At 35.9% G+C, this 21,639-nt stretch overlaps 1 protein-coding gene and 1 long non-coding RNA gene across 2 annotated transcripts in view; one reads left to right on the top strand and one right to left on the bottom strand.

Moving 5' to 3' along the window:
* Nucleotides 1-17,334: 17,334 nt before the first annotated feature.
* LOC113468101 lies at nucleotides 17,335-19,104 on the bottom strand. Its single transcript, XR_003391962.1, has 2 exons — nucleotides 18,064-19,104; nucleotides 17,335-17,591 (listed from the first exon to the last, which is right to left on the bottom strand). It is a non-coding gene; the product is annotated as an uncharacterized LOC113468101 (long non-coding RNA).
* An 870-nt stretch (nucleotides 19,105-19,974) lies between these two features.
* The window catches only part of LOC113468103, a 2,071-nt gene continuing 406 nt past the window's right edge, over nucleotides 19,975-21,639 (top strand). Inside the window, exon 1 of the mRNA XM_026824763.1 lies at nucleotides 19,975-20,147. Within this exon, the coding sequence (XP_026680564.1) occupies nucleotides 20,007-20,147 (141 nt within the window). The 5' untranslated portion in view covers nucleotides 19,975-20,006. The remainder of the gene's footprint in view (nucleotides 20,148-21,639) is intronic.

Genomic DNA, 21,639 nt, shown 5'->3' with positions numbered 1-21,639 from the left:
GACATGGTGACAATATAGTGAAAGGCCGAGGCCATGTAACATCTTAACATAAACAACAGTTTTATGGAGTAGACTTATAATTATTGTTATATTTGTTTGAATTATAAATCAAGGTATGTAGTGTGCGAGGTAGTGGATGCCAAATTAGCAATCTTTGTGCTTCTGTGTAATGGTTTCCGCGGTGGACTTCAGATCCAGAGTTTGGTGGTTCGAGACAACATTTGTTATTTCATGTCTACAGTACTTCTTTTTCTTTATTAACATAAACAACAGTTTTATGGAGTAGACTTATAATTATTGTTATATTTGTTTGAATTATAAATCAAGGTATGTAGTGTGCGAGGTAGTGGGTGCCAAATTAGCAATCTTTGTGCTTCTGTGTAATGGTTTGCGCGGTGGGCTTCAGATCCAGAGTTTGGTGGTTCGAGACAACATTTGTTATTTCATGTCTACAGTACTTCTTTTTCTTTATTAACATTCAAGTGTTGAACAATTTTGTTTAGTTTGAGATAATGGTCAAGTACGATATCATACATATTTCTCGACATGGTCTTCACTTGACTGGAGTGGAGTGAAGACCATGTCGAGAAATATGTATTCAAGTGTTGGTCTAAAAGTGCGTCCACACTGTCGTCTCGTAGGTAAAGTCGAATAAGAATGACTGCTTCTAGTTAAAGAATGGAAAGGAACTATGAAATACTCGTAAATCTTTCTCGCCTCTTCGTATCGAACCCGCGATCTTCTTTGTGTTAACCGAGAATCTCGTTAGACTATCTTATTGTCTATCATGACACAAAGATCAGTTACTGCTCTTACCATGACAGTCTCTCATGGTTTGTTAGTTTGCTACTTAGCTCTGATTTAAGTAGGCTTAGTGTTGTTTTTCTTTCTCGCCTCTTCGTATCGAACCCGCGATCTTCTTTGTGTTAACCGAGAATCTCGTTAGACTATCTTATTGTCTATCATGACACAGAGATCAGTTACTGCTCTTACCATGGCAGTCTCTCATGGTTTGTTAGTTTGCTACTTAGCTCTAATTTAAGTAGGCTTAGTGTTGTTTTTTCTCCGGTCAATGAGTTTTTAGCTTCGAAGTTTACTTCCTAATATATGATTTCAATCTGGACCTCACACTCCACATTTCACCGCAAATATTGCTTTTGATCAGGCCTGGATTAAGAATGCCTCTCCGTGTCCACAAATTAGATTCGTTTGGGAGGTTGCAATTACTGCTGTTAAGAAGTACAAAGTCTACATATTATGTAGCTCACAGAAAAACGAGTCCCTCACGATTTCAGTGCTGAAAAAGCCGGGTGAAGTCCAATTTGTCCAGCTATCCCAAAAATCTTCGAATCCTAGATCTTTCAGCCTCCAAGTCAAATATGAATACCACTCAACACAAACCCAGAACATTAAATCATTTGCATAAGATGACATTTATTTTATGCGACCAGGTAGGTGACTCTAATTTGTCAATTAAATGAATTCAAATTGGATTATGTACAAAGGAATGAAGATACATTCTCCAGAGGTAAATATCACGGTCACCATATTCACTACTGTCTGTTCACACCAATATCTTATTATAATAACCATCAGTGACATCAAACAAGACAAGAGAGTTTTTTCTTACACCAATTTAAATTCGAAATTTTAGGAGCTTAGGACAAGGTAAAACCTTAAACTTGCTTGATTATGTACAAAGGAATGAAGATACATTCTCCAGAGGTAAATATCACGGTCACCATATTCACTACTGTCTGTTCACACCAATATCTTGCTATAATAACCATCAGTGACATCAAACAAGACAAGAGAGTTTTTTCTTACACCAATTTAAATTGGAAATTTTAGGAGCTTAGGACAAGGTAAAACCTTAAACTTGCAACGGAGGTCAGGTTATATTTCTGGGAGAAAAGACCTGCAATGACGAAGAAGAGCTAAGTTGACTAAAAAGGATTTGCATGTTCTTAGGATGATGAGTCACATAGGAAAAATGTCTTCAGATTCTCACAAGTAGAATCAACCTAGATAATCGAATGCATTCGATTACCTAGGTTGATTCTACTTGTGAGAATCTGAAGACATTTTTCCTATGTGACTCATCATCCTAAGAACATGTGAACCGAAAGTACCGAAACTCGGTGGTGTAGTAGTCTGGTAAATAGGAGAGAGCGCCTTTGGACATAAGATACAATTAGGTACTTAGCAACTATAAACAGAAATGATAATGTGAAGAATGAGAATACATCCAAACTGAGATGGAAATCTAGCCGGCAAAAGACCTGCAATGACGAAGAAGAGCTAAGTTGACTAAAAAGGATTTGCATGTTCTTAGGATGATGAGTCACATAGGAAAAATGTCTGCAGATTCTCACAAGTAGAATCAACCTAGATAATCGAATGGAAACTAGCTGAACCGAAAGTACCGAAACTCGGTGGTGTAGTAGTCTAGTAAATATGAGAGAGCGCCTTTGGACCTAAGATACAATAAGGTACTTAGCACCTATAAACAGAAATGATAATGTGAAGAATGAGAATAAATCCAAACTGAGATGGAAATCTAGTCGGAATACCTAAGTGTGTACAGAACAATCCTTGTATGTACATACCTGAAAGGTGTAAAACGTTAAGAACCAACTTGTCATGCAGGTTAAGTAATTTGTTCTATATAGATAGCAAACTCAATGCAGCATATTATGTAGATACATATAGGTATGTAGTATGTACAATGAACATGGCTGTCCGAGGAGATCCACCTTTTACTAAAAGGGGACTTTTTTTTCTCTCGAGAAAATAGGTACTTTTCTCGCTCGTAGTAGTTCAATGCCGGCAGAAACATGGACTCCCTGAACTTGAAATCAGTCAACTCAATGACAACGCAAACAACAAGCACAAGAATATGTTAATGATGATAACAATTTCCAGCACAATATAATGTGGAGTAATAAATTGGATTTGCATTAAGAGTTTCTAGTGACAATACTTTAATCAGTCACCAATGTCATGAATCATATTGAAAGAGAATCTTCTATTAATCTATAATGGGACAATAAAGGTCTACTATCACAATGTGATTTAGTTAATCAAGGATTTAGATTTCGCACAAGCTGGCAGGCATTGAAGTTTTGGCAACCTCATACACATACACATCAAAGGTGTAGTCGGATAATCAAGCGGAAAAGTGATATCCATGCTACTTATTCGGTAGATTGTAAATCATAAATTGATCTCGCAAATGGCAATCTACATATTATGAAGAGTGATGATTTAGGATTTTTTGATAACGGAAATAAAATATAGGAAGGAAAAGTCTACACCCTCAACAGTAAGGATGTCTTTAGGGAGATCATTATAGAAGACAACAAAAGGAAGAGAGTAGTAACACACTATAAGAGAGACAAAAGAAAGGGAGAGTATCCACAAAACGAAAGTAACAGAGAAAATTGGCACTAAATATGAATAGGTCAATTACCAACCAAGACTCATTAGTCAAACATATGCTCGTATCATACATCACATGCACATCCTACATGTCATAGGTCCCCAAGTCCCTATTATCCATCAGTTACAAAAATTCCGGCATTAGGCTAACGTTATCAAATCAATGCAACATTACGTGTAAGTACCTGCTCGTAAACGAAAAGCACATCCTACATGTCATAGGTCCCCAAGTCCCTATTATCCATCAGTTACAAAAATTCCGGCATTAGGCTAACGTTATCAAATCAATGGAACATTACGTGTAAGTACCTGCTCGTAAACGAAACTGTTGTCACCAGAACGAAATTTCATGGTTACACCATAGACCAAAACGATGAGTGAGTAAATAAGTAATGTAAGTATAGCACTTAGTATGTACTTAGTAATTCATCAACGTATGTGTAAGAAGTTGGTATTTACAGGATACCTTGAAGAATTACTCCACATGAACACGTGGATCTAGGAATCTAGCTTTGATTAGATTTACACATTAAAAGTAATGAAATCAAAAACCCCAAGAAAGAATTAAAGTTCGAACGTCTTGGATTTGGTTCATTATGAAATACTGTGGAGTTGCTACAACCATCACGACCAGACAGATTACATGTTCATTGATTTTATCACTTAGAACAGTTTAAACCAAAGTAGTGATGTAAAAATAGTCGGATTCAGGAACTTCCCTGAAGGATCACGTGACAAACATGGAAATATTATTGGAAAATCCGTAAACTTATCATGTGGTAGACTTTTTGGACACAAGGACCCTGATGGCAATTCTAAGAGAATGCGAGATGCCTAACGCTTCTATGGCAACTTGGCAACAGGATTGTATTAGAATCCTTGTTAGACCCGACTATCCCAGCTTGGCTTGTCTACACTGACACTTGTACTTGCATTATGTCCCTTCATGATCAACAGGTATGCTAGCATAGGTAACATACCTGTTGTCGGTACAACAAACTCCCACAGGCAAGATGAAATGTTACATGTGATCAATATACGCCTTACGGAAAGGAATTCCATATTGACATCAGATAAATCTTCAGATCATATGGATTCTAAAAATATCTACAAATTTGAAGATAAGGAAAATGACTAATGATCTAACAATATGAGAAAATGTGTTCCATTATAATCTCAAGTACTTGGAGCGTTTTAAAATCTAAAATCACATGATATTGACAATACAAAGTGAATATTTTCCTAGACTACAAACATAGAACATTTTATTTACAAAAAATGTGAAAAATTTGTCATATTTATTCATGTGCAAATTACATTCCAAGTGAGAAAAGACTAGGGAACATTCAAAGGTTACACTACACTTAGCACTTAAAATGCTGCCCAATCTTTGAAATTGTCATGTTGATGAATATAGAGCAACTTTTTTACGTAACTTACCAATCAAAGAAACAGCGGAAGAGAAAGTAAAACGAGACAATTTAATTCCACCTCCCAAAATGAAGCTTTAATTTTCCACACAGACTTTGGTTCAGAATAAAAACACAGATCCTTCAAAAATTAACCGGTAAAATCACAAAAGTAAAACTGATTTGAAAAAGAAAAATGTAGCAATTTTTTTATAAGAAAAATTAATAAAAAATACTTGTGAATTCAGAGAAAACGTATTGGGAAAAATTTCAATGGAATAATGGAAAAAAATATCGGAAAAACGTACGACTCAGAATAATAAATAAGTATAAAAATTAAATTATTGTTTAATTTGAAAATAAAAGCAGCCTATCACTATCACACACCACCACTTATCTCACCAACAGACCGGTTCGTTCACTGAATAGGAGAATCCTCACAAGCACCAGGCAAACTAGTAATTGAATAGCGAAATATGATTCCCCAGAAAGTAAAAGTGGTCTGGTGGGAGAGGATTGGGTCAAGGGCAGATCCAAAGTACCAGCTGATCTACCAACACCATCAGTGACCAAACCAAACGCCACAGAGTCAGTCAAGTTTGGCAGATTCTTCTATTGTTCGAGATTCTGCTAGCTCGCGGCTTTGCATCCTTTTAGAAGACAAGGTCGAGTAGTAATTAAAAGATATTACACTTTATCCTGTTCATTAAGAACATTGAGATTGAAATTGGTAATTTTTCCAAGTCTTTAAAAATCTGGTGTTCAAACAGCCATGCTTCGACCTTTAAAATCCTACCTGCACAAACAGTAATTAAAACACAGTAGACATTATCCTGTCCGTTAAAATAAAAATGGTATTTGTTCCAAGACTTTTTAAAAAAGTATTCAGAAGCTCGACCTTTAAAGTCTACTGAAACTATTCATAAGTGAGCAAAAGAACTAAAGTGACATTTTCGACATGCGAAGAAACACATTTGCAAAATTCCTACTCAGTAACCCCTATTACATGTACAGTGCTCAAACACGTGCCGTGCACAGACGGGCAAGGAATTTCGCAAAAGGATGTGTATACCCAATTATTTGAAGATGAACTCATTAGCAAATGATATTGAAGACCCTGATAGAACTGAATTTATTAGACAATGGTCTAAACCTCCGAAACAAAACGCCAACACCTACACATTTAATTACATGATTTACAACAAGATATATAAATTTGAACAAAGAACATGTACATGTAAAAACCTCACCGATTCATGACTGATGATCCTACAGAATCATGTGTGGCTTCCTTACAAAATCTTCCATTATGATAAGACTTTAATTCTCTATTTTAGGGTACTGTGTCATGTAACATAGGCACTTATGAAGTAATACTTGAGAATCCTAATATGTAGAGAGGTCCTATTGGCCGATCCAGGCTCGTTTGCCACAGAGTAAGTATATCTACCTTGGATGAAACTCCGGTCATGGTCCTATGGAACCTGGTGCAACTGCGGCGGATTTAGAATTTCAAAGCCCCGTCGTTTGTCAATGATATTTCATATGTAAATGAACTTGGCTGTGTGATCATCAGCACTCGAAATCAAGATGACATAATGCCATCTCGTGTACTCAGTGAAATAGAATACTGAAAAAACAATTACATATGCCTGCGCTTATAGCAATTTTCAGTGGGTAATTAATTGCTTAAACAGGATTATTTTCTGACTACAACTAAGTTTTGGGTCGGGCTACGTAGAGAATTATCAACAGCGTAAGCCAGAGTTGCACAGGTACAAAAGTCAGGCGACCTATAAAATGGATTTTAAAAGTCACAACGGAAAAAAGTAAAAGTTAGGGTAAAAGAACACTCAAATAAGCATCATTCAATAGGATAAGGAAAGTCGTGTGATGTTCACACCAGATTTTTTAAAACCAAATGAGCACCCAAAATAATGTACTGATCATTACCTATTTACCTATGTACGTGTCTAAACGTAGCATAGGTATTAAATATCTAAACATTGCTGAAAAATATCATACCAGTAAGTAGGTATGTATTTAGAAATAAAATGATAAAATTAAAGTCGACACTTAAAATGTCGTTCGTCACCGCAAGTTATGCTTTTAGAATTAACTACCTACTAAAGAAATAAGACCAACCATACTTATCCTATCTCGAAGCTGAAAAAAGCCAGCATCTTCTTACCTTGATCTAAAATATCAACATCTTTGAACTTTTTATCATAGAATATCAAAAGATAAACATGCACATGTAATCACATACATGACTATTGATATTAACGAGATGGATTCGACTTGAAAAATCTAATGAGTATGTAGAGGTAATACCTATGTAGGTACGTGTCTAAACGTAGGTAATGAATAGCTAAATTATATCCGTTCATGAACTTTGAATAACATAAATTTTACGAGATTCATGAGATTCAAGATTCCACATTTAATGAGTTGAACATAAGGTACCTAATCTTGATAGCTGTATCCTCCGCCCAATATTAAAGTAGGTAACTTACACAATAAATCTCAGTATTCGATTTCAATTTTTTTCCTTCTTAAAATGCATTAATTTGCTGAAATCGTGAACAAGCTTGAAATCTTAGGAGTTCGGAGTCAGGAGATTTATTGTCATTCGCGAATACCTTGATGATTCTGTGAGCCTTGGATTAGAAGCTTATCTGACGATCTCGTCATAGAGGGTGGATTAAAGTTCGGATTCAGTCGCCTGGAAAACGCATTCACTTGCAGACAATCTGCCAAGGCTTGGGCGAAACACAAGAGAATTACGTTAGTAGCTTGTAGATAAGTATGTGCCTAATTAATCTAATTTTATCATTATCTACTCTTAATTTGGGAGGTTTACGTCAGACAAAACGTAGATAGGTACAAATTGTCCGAAAATATCGAGATATTAGGCCAGGATCAAGACAGCAGGTACATGATCTTTCCACTTTTATTATGCCGGGATTGAGGATTTGGTGCTTTTGACGACACACTCACTAAAAAGAACTAGGTATATGGAACTCCTCTTATGCTTACTTTGCTTCCCTAATCTCATAATTATAATTACCGGTATAGAGTTGACAGCCAAATCGATGGATAAGACCGCTCATCTGTTACTGGAACCTCTAATCGATGTCTAAAGGCCTCTCATTCTTTGCTGAGTTGATACACCGGGTATTTTTCACAGCGGCTCTGAAAACACAAACATCAAATTATTATCTTCATAAATTATTTAATAAAAGAATACAATGTAGATGAATTTGACCCTATGATTCCTATGAACGTTGAAAAGGACCAAAGTTTCCATCGCAGTGTTGCGTGAACAATGAAAATGCTACAAATCGAAACGGGGTTTCCACAAGTGGTGCAAAAGAATGCAATGATAACACAAATGTTCTAACCACACCAGCACAGCCATACAAAAGTTGTTTCTCTAGCAAAAATATACGGAGCCCTTGACAGATTTAAAAGTTTAATGCGACGTAGATATTAAAAATGTGGTTAACCTAACTCTATCTCACTCGGAGCTATGTGTCTGTCTTTACCTTATGAATTGGATAATATTTTGACCGCCTTTACCTCTTCAGTTTACATAGCCCGTACATAGGGCATACCTTCCCAACAACCACTTCTACAGCTACCTGATATTGAAGACATCAAGAGAAACAATCTCGAAACAAATTCTGTACTGATTGCACTTTTCTGTATTGATGAACAGAAATTGTACAAAGTAACAGTGGTTGCATTGGTGTAAAACTATCTATAGGTGATTTGGTAAGGCCTACAGTAGAACTACCCTTGTGAACTTTGATCTTAACTTGGTTGTGTTTAGTGAACCCAAGAGGTAAATTGGTTCTATAACTGTAGTATCTAGTATCCGTTCATATATTTCACTGGATGCATAAGGAGTAAGAATAACTAAAAATTTCACGATTCTAAGCAATGTACAGACAAATCTACAATTTTATTTATATAGATATTTATGTTCCGAAGCAGTGAATATTGCCACGGGCAAACTTGAGCACCGAGACTCACTTACCTTTCTTCTGTAACGGATTTGATGGTCACTTTTGATTTCTATCATTGATCTGCTAAGCATGGCATTAATTGAAATTACAGCATGCCTTGTGCACATGCTGGGATGATAATCATTTCTACTGCATCAGCATCCAATTGACTTTTCAATTTCATGATAAGGTTATACACCTGGATCCAAGATCTTCATCACATTGTGCATTCGGTATGGTTAATTCGTGTCAGTGGTTTTTCTTTGTTGAAAGTACAAAAGTAGCAAGAATTAGATTCGTTTGGGAGGTTGCAATTACTGCTGTTAAGAAGTACAAAGTCTACATATTATGTAGCTCACAGAAAAACGAGTCCCTCATGATTTCAGTGCTCAAAAAGCCGGGTGAAATCCAATTTGTGTAAAAAAAAAAAAAAAAAAAAAAAAAAAAAAAAAAAAAAAAACATCTACTGAACTTGGAACAGCTAGCTGGTATAGGATTATTTTAGGCTAGGTGACGGGCATCAGGTAGTTTATCAAGTGGCACTCAAGCGTTACCTGTTTCTCTTCACCCTGACATAGATTTTTATTATCTTCTTTTATATTTAAACTTAATTCATTATAATAATTATCTACTTTTGTTACTCTACGCTTCCATTTCCTGATTTAAGCGATTGTTTAAAGCTAATGATGTTTCTGCCTACATAATTATTTTACCCATCATGCTCTCAACTTGATATTCGTTAAATTAACTATTTAAATAGCTGTAGTTTTGCTCGTAAAAATCCGTATGGGAAATTGGAAAATTTTGGTTATTAGAATGCAAAATTGGATATAATGAAATTCCGTTTTTCCAGCTTTCGAAACGTTTGAGTTGCTGATTAAAAATGGGAATTTGGACGAGGCACAAAAAAAGGACAGGTTTGGAGATATGGCTATATTACCAACCAGATTGGGATCTAGGTTGTAAGTTTTCAAGATAATCTCATCTCAAAGTATTATCAAGGGGATAATACTGGGTTTATTGTACGTTGAAAATACCAGAAAAGGGCTGAAAAATTTATGCATTCCTAGTCCACTTCCTTTGCATTATTTATCTAATGCAAGACATACGGGAGGCCCTCTCTGTCTTACTCACATAAGCTACGGGCCAAGCATACATAATCATAATACACTTTACATTACTGCCCCATATTCCAATCCTACTGGAATTTTTAGATTGGATAACATAAATTATCTAAGTGTATGAAAAAACCTACTCACAACAGTGGACAATAAAAAAGTTGCTCCCTTGCTCCCAAGTACATATTTTATGAGGGGCAAAAAATGGAATTATTATGTATTCACTTGGGTTTGGTCTGACTCATGTAAGTATGTGACTTTATCACCTATTGATATGTATCATTTTTATATCGGATATACCTCAAGTGAGTACTAAATCCAAAATATCAACAATGTTTGAGTGACTTCCTATAACTTATTTCCTGCTATCTACAGAATTCTTAGATTTCCTCAAAAATCTTCAACTTTGCTCAAAAATCTCAAATGTGTTTTACGATTGGAACTTTTGTTTTACCAAGTTGGTCATTTCGCACAGAAATCAAGATGGCGATGGCGCCACACAGTTGCAGAGTTAATGGTGCATATCAAAAGCACCAAGGTATTTGTCAAAAGGAAAGAAATGATTTGTGTTTAACTGTAACAAAGCTCAATATTGTACTTGCTGATTTACAACTGACCTGTCGACTATAAGGTTACAGAAATAGTTTGTGTCACGATACCTAGCGAGTGTCAAGATAAAGTAAAACACTGCCGAACAAACTATTAACAAGTGAAGTACAAATTTTACTAAAGCTACTTACTTGGGAGTTTTCGGACCATCTGGATATTGGTTCTCATAAGTTCTAGATATTTATTATTCCTCTGGTCCAACACATTTATCATTTGAATTGAGATTTTGTCCTCCATCAAGACATTCGTCACTATCCAGTTTCATTAGCCTTTCTTTGATTTGGTCAATTTCTCGATATTGGTTATTGGTGAGGGCATTGACAAGATCTGCAGTTCGTTCTTCCCGAGGAAGATTCTGTTCTGACATGATCTGGCAAAAGAGAAAGAAATCAAATAATAGTGAAGTCTGTCTGATGAGCAACAAAAGTAAAGTCTATCTGATAAGCAAGTATAACCTACGTTTGTAAACGCAAAAACTTACGTAATTTGCCCATGGTTAATCAGTTCTAAGTGGCTTACTAAAGAATTTTGAAGGTCTCAGAAAAACCACATTACAATGGCTGGCTAAATTGCTGTTCAAATTTGACGCATCCACTCGGACAAAAATGGAGAAGACCAGTTCTAATTATGGCCATGTCCAGACTGAAGATGTGTGGCTATAAACCGGTGATTAACCCTTTCTCATCTGGATATACCTTGTTACTTACACTCCAATATTTAGAGCTGAGCTTTTTGGCTTTACAAAAATTGCTGCTCTTATTGCTCTTATTTAGGTACTTACAGTTAGTTATATTTTTGAGAAATCCAAAGATATCAGATCCTTAGATTCTTAAGGAATATCAAACCCTTTGAAGGCTGTTTTCTTTCGCGAATTGCATTGCAATAAACTTTAGATGAAAATGTGGGCAACAAAACAAAGTTTAAACTCAGATTTTGGTTTTGGCCCTAAGAGTTCCAACGGCCGAGAAGGGTTAATGTAGGTACCTACCGATTACATAATCGCACCAAGGTCCCTGTTTTATTGATTTCATATTGGAAATTGAAGATGAGTTGATCTTAACTTGGTTGTGTTTAGTGAACCCAAGAGGTAAATTGGTTCTATAACTGTAGTATCTAGTATCCGTTCATATATTTCCTAGTTTTAGTGGAACTACTAGTCATAACAGGGGAAGGACATCAGCTTTTGAGAGAATAATTATCGTTGGTTCTGAGGATTATAAATCACGACTCTTTTTTTGAATAACAGAACAAATATTCAGAGGATTAGAATAGAATTTGGAAGGATTTCTGGTAATCAAAGAAGAAGAAATAAGAATGTCCGATCTCGCACAATACAAATTGCCTATTTAAGTACACAATCGCAAACAAGAGCACAATCAAGCACAAGTAGCAAGATCATGAAGGATAGAAACATGGCAAAGATCACAAAGTGTGCAACTGTTGTCTAAAAGTAGGTAAATGTTCACTGAAAGTAGCAAGATCATGAAGGATAGAAACATGGCAAAGATCACAAAGTGTGCAACTGTTGTCTAAAAGTAGGTAAATGTTCACTGAACACACGCAATGACTCTGGAACTTCACACCAGTGTAAGTCCTCAAAGCGCGGGGCCCCCAAAAGCGCGGGGCCCGTGGCAGTCTGCCATTCTGCCTTATGGGTAATCCGGCCCTGCTGAACACACGCAATGACTCTGGACCAACTAAGTTCAGGGAATGTGCAAAACAGGGTATGTACTCAGCATAGGGAGACACTTGTTTGATTTTTGCTTGTAGACCATTATATACTTCACACCACTTCATTTGATAGTGATCAAATCGATCTAAGATTCCTGGGGTGAGGGTCTAATCCTGATGAAAGCTTTTATGTAGGTACCTAGTTTGAGATAAACTTGGTGTTTATGTTTAGACTTCTGACACAACTTTCGTCTTCAATCTTTAAATTATAGATTTCCTCAAACCTATTAATTTCTTACCTAAGGTTGAGCAACAACTCGAAATGAGTAACACTCCCCCAATTTTCCACGAAATAGTCCAAGAATTCACAAACAGACCGTGTTGAGTCCAAATACAGAAGAGAATCTTGAGGTCAATATCAGAGTTTAGGACATTGGACGTGTGTTTGGGTTACCATATGAGTCTGAGCTTAACCTAGACATACATCAAAGCACGCATGACATGAATGTACTGTGATTAGCGACTTTATTTTTATTTTATAGAGAAGCTGGTAGCATATCGAGTATAATTAGCAAGGCTAATCTTCTATACATTCCGGCCGTCAACAAAGCCATAACTCGAATGTACTGTGATTAGCGACTTTATTTTTATTTTATAGAGAAGCTGGTAGCATATCGAGTATAATTAGCAAGGCTAATCTTCTATACAATCCGGCCGTCAACAAAGCCATAACTCACAATTTATCTTCAGCCGTTTTTATTAGTGCTGACTAGAGAAGGATAGGCCAGCTGTAATGATCATAGGATCATATTATAACGATTCAAAGTCCAGTAGGTACCTACTATAACTCACAATTTATCTTCAGCCGTTTTTATTAGTGCTGACTAGAGAAGGATAGGCCAGCTGTAATGATCATAGGATCATATTATAATGATTCAAAGTCCAGTAGGTACCTAACTAGGTAATGAAGGTATGATGGACACATTGTAACAACTAAAATCACAAATAATAATCAAATTGACCCCAACATTCTTCTCATATCCATACAATTTAACACACGTAGTAAATTCATTGACCGTGATATTGGATTGGACCTCAGCCAAAATACTAATCTAAGATTCCAGGACTGACCTGAGCAAGACTTTGTTCTTGGTGGATTATAACCTTGGTAGAAACCTTTTTGCAAAGGACTCGGTGATATGAACAACAATTCTGTTACATAAAACCAGAGACCTTACTTCTGCCCGTATACAGCATTTCTTTCTCATTAGAAACTGGTTTTAAGAGAAAGATATACTTAGTCATGAATGCTCTCAAGTGTTAAATAGTATTTAACGAATATGTACTAAGTTTGTTGAAAGTATTCCGTTTAGTCCATTTTATTTATTTAGGGACCATTTTAATCAAGCGTGCTGGGAGGCGCGCATACATCAAGACGCCCGGTATACTTCGTACAAGAACATACCTATTATTATAGACGATAATGTTTGCAGTCAAAGTAAAGGTGACATTTTATTCAGCACGTTTAAAATAACTGAAATCATAATATGTTTATCAGGTTGTGTACCAAGGTGTAGTTTCGAGATAATTTCAATCCGAACTTGACAGGCAAATGATATTTCCTAGGACCATAAAATGAAAATTAGCTTTCAGGTGCCAGATTCTTGCTCTTGGAGATATATCTACCCAATTCTTTGTGAAGATGTCATTTGAACGTAGATTAGAGTGGCTGAACTTGAAGTGTTGATCCAACTGAAACTTGACATCACCAGGGTCAAGTTTACGTGCAGAAGAAGTAGCTACAATCAAGGAATTCCATCCAATTTGGATAGCAATAAGATTGTAGACTCATGGAAAAACAGCTTCGTAGCTTCGTACACATTTTATCGATTTCTTTGGGGATCAATTAATGTCCATATTAATGAAGTTGAAGTACAAGGGACCATTTTAGATCTTCCTACAACCTCTGCTCCAAATACGTGCAGAAGAAGTAGCTACAATCAAGGAATTCCATCCAATTTGGATAGCAATAAGATTGTAGACTCATGGAAAAACAGCTTCGTACACATTTCATCGATTTCTTTGGGGATCGATTAATGTCCATATTATTGAAGTTGAAACACAAGGGACCATTTTAGAACTCCCTACAACCTCTGCTCCAAATATCGACATATTATATGTCCCCGCTTCCTCGATTCTAACTTTGGGGATGACCTCAAGACAGAAGTAATGTTCAACTTCATAAAAGCATTAGTGGATTAAAGAAAATGCAGAGGTGTGTAGTAGGCTTGATGGAAAAAGAAGCGCGGAAAGATGTTTTACCTGACCTAATTCTGCTTAGCACATTAGTTTTATTAATGTCTATTTAATGTTTTAGTGTGATAAGTGCTAAGATCAATGCTAACAGTTGGAAACCTAATGCGTTCACAACCGTTTTGAGACAGAAACAAATGGACAGCAATATAATTTAGGAAATTACCATGAAATAAAAGCGTGTAATGATAATTCTCGAAGATTTCTGGCCCCTCGGTTAAGAAGACTTGGTCATTTTGATTGAAGTCGAAATGATGTTATCCGGTTGTTTTTGGATTTCGTAAGACGCATTGACCTTAGATTCGAATTCAATGTTAAAGAGCAAGAGATTTGAATGGTTTGTGTCTACCTACTGACCTAGTGTGGATATTCTAGTCTAGAGAGTCCAACTTCCAGATGTTTCATCACTGTTACCAAGAACTTGACAATCACCACTCACCACATTGTCACTAGGAAGTCTCTAATCCAGGGACTACTGACTCAGTTGAAATTTTATAGGTGATTCGCATTCCTACATGATGTGTATCTGTAATTTTTGGAAAAATCATATATTTAGAGGACTAGAAGGCTTTTAAAACTCACGAGTTTCAACAATTTGTGCTAAAAAAAAAAAAAAAATACTCTGATCTGAGAATTATGTAAAGTTTCCAGGCTCTCCCATTTTCTCTTCCCATCTCCTGGAGACGAAATATCGAAGCAGTCTAAACAGATAAATACAAACCGTGAACCGTAATAATCAATTTTCGGTTAACATTCGTAAATCAACTTTACAAAGGTTATCTGCAAAAACTTACACAAATCTGCGTGATCCTCCATTTAATTTTATTGTACGAATACATACGAGTACAACTAAGTATACATAGTGAAGCTATGTTATGATTACCTATAAACATAAATAAGCGTGATAAAAAGCATTATGTTTTGAATACCACTCTCAGTATCAATTAGCTGATGCCTTTTATTAAAATCGCAAAATAAATCATCTTGTGTTCAAAGAAGCCTTGATTTCGATGGTTGACACCTAAATGGCGTTCAAGACCATGATTCTGAAATGCAATCCAGACAATCACTTCCAGTAATCAATGAATTATTGTGCTAAAATAAACAAAACGCAGGTTTATGAGTTATAGTAATAAAATTACAGCAAAACTATCGTAAATTACACCAAAACACCCTGGCGTATACATAAAATATTTTATTACTCGTACTTTTCTAAATTTGTGACTTTTAACGATCTCCATAAGAACTAGTATGAAAACAACACAACAAATCCTTTAACGTCAATGTTGAAAGATTAGAAAGAAACATTGTTGATTACAAGTTTGAGGTTTAAGGTCCCTCCAAAACCCATTATACCTATTTTCACGGTCTTACAGAAAATACATAAGGTAATAGAGAATATGTTCGCTCCCATATTTAGTCCCCCACATCGAAGCCTACGAATATAGGAATTAAATGAACAACGTAGCAACTAGCAAGAAATATGAGCATATGTAATTCCAGATGTTTCATCACTGTTACCAAGAACTTGACAATCACCACTCACCACATTGTCACTAGGAAGTCTCTAATCCAGGGACTACTGTCTCAGTTGAAATTTTATAGGTGATTCGCATTCCTACATGATGTGTATCTGTAATTTTTGGAAAAAATCACATATTTAGAGGACTAGAAGGCTTTTAAAACTCACGAGTTTCAAGAATTTGTGCTAAAAAAATGCTCTGATCTGAGAATAATGTAAAGTTTCCAGGCTCTCCCATTCTCTCTTTCCATCTCCTGGAGACGAAATATCGAAGCAGTCTAAACAGATAAATACAAACCGTGAACCGTAATAATCAATTTTCGGTTAAAATTCGTAAATCAACTTTATAAAGGTTATCTGCAAAAACTTACACAAATCTGCGTGATCCTCCGTTTAATTTTATTGTACGAATACATACAACTAAGTATACATAGTGAAGCTATGTTATGATTACCTATAAACATAAATAAGCGTGATAAAAAGCATTATGTGAATACCACTCTCAGTATCAATTAGCTGCCTTTTATTAAAATCGCAAAATAAATCATCTTGTGTTCAAAGAAGCCTTGATTTTGATGGTTGACACCTAAATGGCGTTCAAGACCATGATTCTGAAATGCAATCCAGACAATCACTTCCAGTATTCAATGAATTATTGTGTTAAAATAAACAAAACGCAGGTTTATGAGTTATAGTAATAAAATTGCAGCAAAACTATCGTAAATTACACCAAAACACCCTGGCGTATACATAAAATATTTTATTACTCGTACTTTTCTAAATTTGTGACTTTTAACGATCTCCATAAGAAATAGTAAAGTCTGAAAACAACACAACAAATCCTTTAACGTCAATGTTGAAAGATTAGAAAGAAACTGTGTTGATTACAAGTTTGAGGTTTAAGGTCCCTCCAAAACCCATTATACCTATTTTCACGGTCTTACAGAAAATACATAAGGTAATAGAGAATATGTTCGCTCCCATATTTAGTCCCCCACATCGGAGCCTACGAATATAGGAATTAAATGAACAACGTAGCAACTAGCAAGAAATATGAGCATATGTACATATGTTTGGATTAGACAATTAAAGAATTTAACTACTGTATGTATATCCAAAGTTAGAATTCATATTATTCATTACTTATTAGGTTGGTTTAGAATAGATCTCCTGATTGACAAATTAAAAATAAAAGCAAAACAAAGGAAAAAATCATCAAACATATGATATTATGTACACACACCAACGAGGCTATTGATAGATGAGAGACAATAAAAATAGACATAATAAATGACAGCTTCATGTCAGAACACACAAACATTAAATACCTATTTTAAAACAGTTAGCACTCAGATCAATAAATTATTTTTTCAAGAATCTCCAACAAAAAAATTAATATGATACTCCAAGGTCATTCAAGGCCGTTTAACACCTTTAACATTGTGCATACATTATTGGTTATAGAGCTATTGGACATTGAAGAAGTCAGTTAGATAACCTAATACCGTCACATTTTGGATAGTTTCCTTTTCTTCTAAAAAGTTTTTTTGTCCTTCTTTTAATGGACCATAAAGAGACATTACGAACGGCAATGTTTTTATAGGCAATCATGTAAAGTTTTCATGACCAATTTTTCAACACATACTTCGGTGCATAATAAATTATCATTATGAGATTTTACATACGTATGCACCGCAATCAACACTCAACAACAAAAAAATCAACAAAACACAAGAAAAGTCAAGAATCTCCAACAAAAAAATTAATATGATACTCCAAGGTCATTCAAGGCCGTTTAACACCTTTAACATTGTGCATACATTATTGGATGTAAAGCTATTGGACATTGAAGAAGTCAGTTAGATAACCTAATGGAATATCTAAAGAACAATGCCAATGTCAGTAGGTAAGGCACTAATTAGGTAAAAGGTACGTACGCTGATAAAGTCAAATAAGCGTATACTCGTAACCTAATGGGATATCGAATGACTAAACCACCATGGAAATTGCCAGCGAGGGTATTATAGGGAATAAACTAATTGTTAAGTTCAATTTTAGTGAATCAGATCTGGGTATGGCGCCAGCTAACAAGTTCGACTTAAGAGTCACCTAGTTTTAGTGGAACTACTAGTCATAACAGGGGAAGGACATCAGCTTTTGAGAGAATAATTATCGTTGGTTCTGAGGATTATAAATTACGACTCTTTTATGAATAACAGAACAAATATTCAGAGCACTAGAATAGAATTTGCAAGGATTTCTGGTAATCAAAGAAGAAGGAATAAGAATGTCCGATCTCGCACAGTACAAATTGCCTATTCAAGTACACAATCGCAAACAAGAGCACAATCAAGCATGAGCTTGTAATGATCGAGAGGAAAAAAGATAGACATTAAACTGGAACAGCTATGTTGCAGTTGGTTCGTTTTTGACTTGATGGCAAAGTTGTTAAGGGATTTGTCAGATGAGTAGGCGTACATGTGTATGAAGGTACCTAAAATCCCAATTTCAAGTTCTAGGACATAACCAAAACCATTCAAGTGCTGACCTAAGACAATCCACATTAGTGTCATCTAGCAGACGGACTTCACTTTTACTTTCAGTTCAGTCGTTCGAATGCCAATCAATTTCAAGTTCAATACCAGTCCGACAGTCGGATTATTCTAAATGTACGATATATCCTCTCACTATCCTTCTGCCACTTCTAATGACACCTATTGTTCCATGGCCCTCGCCTCGCAACAATTGACATATTGGAAAACAATTACCAAGTTAGAAATTGGCAGTGGACCAGAGAGACCCAGGTGGTAGTGCTATGCATCCTTGGGATGATTTGCTAGCATTTCGTACATTATCTAGCTTAATATGGCACCATTTGAGCAACATTAGAATATAGACGGAACCTTGACTGCATCCATAATAAGGAATTATTACCATTTTTTTGTCACGAGTGAAAACGGAGATACTTTCCTTGTAAAATGGATAATGGAACTTTGATCAGACCACAGTTCAAATTTGTCAAATTGGTTATACAAAGGTAGATCTATAAAACCAAGATGGAATTATGAAGACGAATAATTATAATTACAGAATTACAGATAGGTATTGAGTTGTCAGATAAATCCACGATAAAGATATGCAACAAGGAGATGAAATCAATATAATCGTAATTTTGGAATTGATAACTTAGGGACTCAGACAAACATTGTGTAACATACCTTCTACATGACTACACCATCATAATTATGTATTTTGAACAGTTTTCACGCAGCATTATAACAAAGCTCATATCCATTTTCCAACTCGGTAATGATGAGAAGCAACGGCTCTTTTATGACATTTATAACTGCAATCGTCCTTCGTCAGCATTTAGAATAACATCTTATTTTTCTAGACATATTTATTATTTTTCCAGACATATTTATTATTTTACATAAGTCAATGTCATTCATTATTAGAACATGAAGATCGCATGATAATAGACTTGCATGTCCTATTACCCTTTGGAATCTTTTGATTTTGATACAGAGAAGCTTTCTTCATTATTCCTCAATTAGTATGTCAGAAAAATCAGTAACTCAATGATGCCTTGTTCTCTTTTTCCCAATAGATGGTTTTAAGAGACCTGAAAAAGGAGCAAGTAAATAGGTAGATAATATTGTGAGATAAAGAACTACCCTCATGAAAAGTTGTGGATTTAAATCTCATGGCTTTCTCTATTTTTCTGACCAACCATTTTAGTTACGGGACGAATTTAACTTGGGTGAAATAATCCGTAAGATTTATTATCAAAAATAAATATCAAATAATCAGGAATAGGATGCCATACAAATTATAACTACACTTTGTTAAAATTCCATTAAATATTCAAAACCATCATCAGAACACCTGCAACGAGACAAGATAAACAAACATGATAAACGGATTAAAAACTGTGCTCTCATTTGCTCTAGGACTGTATACTGGAACTTACATGGGTCAAAACTATACGGACATGCCCAAAGTAGACAGTCCTCAGACTATGTTTGAAAAACTCAAGAAATTCATCGAAGACCCTCAGATGCCTGAAATATTCAAAGATGATAAGAAAAAGTAACAAGAACTAAAACCCACCAAACGCATACAATGAACATGATCAATGCTGACAACAGAGGACGTACTAATGGGCATACCTATTCCAGCATTAAATATTCAAAACCATCATCAGAACACCTGCAACGAGACAAGATAAACAAACATGATAAACGGATTAAAAACTGTGCTCTCATTCGCTCTAGGACTGTATACTGGAACTTACATGGGTCAGAACTATACGGACATGCCCAAAGTAGACAGTCCTCAGACTATGTTTGAAAAACTCAAGAAATTCATTGAAGACCCTCAGATGCCTGAAATATTCAAAGATGATAAGAAGAAGTAACAAGAACTAAAACCCACCAAACGCATACAATGAACATGATCAATGTTGACAACAGAGGACGTACCAATGGGCATACCTATTCCATATTTTGATTGTTATCTTGAGTAAATTTTATATAATGTAAGTTTCCATTGGTGTTCTCATTGTTCTAAGCTGGGCTCATCATAATTTATAACTAAGTTATACTTTAACATAAAATAGGATCCAACTTTGGGATTGACTCCCAAAGTCGTCACATGTTTTTATCAATCATAAAATTTTCAATTGGTCGCAATCTATGGATAAAAGACCCACTCGCCCCACGTCACTAATCAAGAGTTGATATGTACACCAATCGATTCCTCGTGAAAAATTCCATAGGAAAGACACCTTGGTAATATTAAATGCTCTACTAGGAACTCTTGTTTTCCGAAAAACCAGATTGAAATAGGGAGATATCACAGAGAGGGAGCAGAGAATGAGAGAACCTTCCAATCTGAAAGCAGAAGAGAGAATGAGCTCTGACAAAAATCTAGGTCCGAAGAAACCTCCCCTTGACCCCCTACTACCAAAACTAGAGTAGGGGATCAGGGGAAATGTAGGGGGTTCAGGTTAGGTTTCTCCTACATCTAACCATGGGTTTGGAGATTCTTCTGTGGTTATTAAGATAGAAATTACATTGATACATTGTCTTTTACAGTTGTTTCCATTTGTTCACGGTATCCGCGGTTTGTTCGCGGTATCCGCGGTTTGTTCGCGGTATTCGCAACTTGTTCGCGGTATTCGCAACTTGTTCGCGGTATTTGCGATGTGTTCGCGGTATTCCCGACTTGTTCGCGGTATTCGCGATTTGTCCGCGGTACTCGCGACTCGTTCGCGGTATTCTTGGTTTATTCGCGGTACTCGCGACTTGTTCGCGGTATTCGCGATTTGTTCGCGGTACTCGCGACTCGTTCGCGGTATTCTTGGTTTATTCGCGGTACTCGCGACTTGTTCGCGGTATTCGCGATTTGTTCGCGGTACTCGCGACTCGTTCGCGGTATTCTTGGTTTATTCGCGGTACTCGCGACTTGTTCGCGGTATTCGCGATTTGTTCGCGGTACTCGCGACTCGTTCGCGGTATTCTTGGTTTGTTCGCGGTACTCGC

The sequence above is a fragment of the Diaphorina citri genome, unplaced genomic scaffold, assembly GCF_000475195.1.
Source record: "Diaphorina citri unplaced genomic scaffold, Diaci psyllid genome assembly version 1.1 scaffold644, whole genome shotgun sequence".
NCBI classification, from domain to species: domain Eukaryota; kingdom Metazoa; phylum Arthropoda; class Insecta; order Hemiptera; family Psyllidae; genus Diaphorina; species Diaphorina citri.
This window is presented reverse-complemented; position numbering and strand designations above follow the sequence as displayed.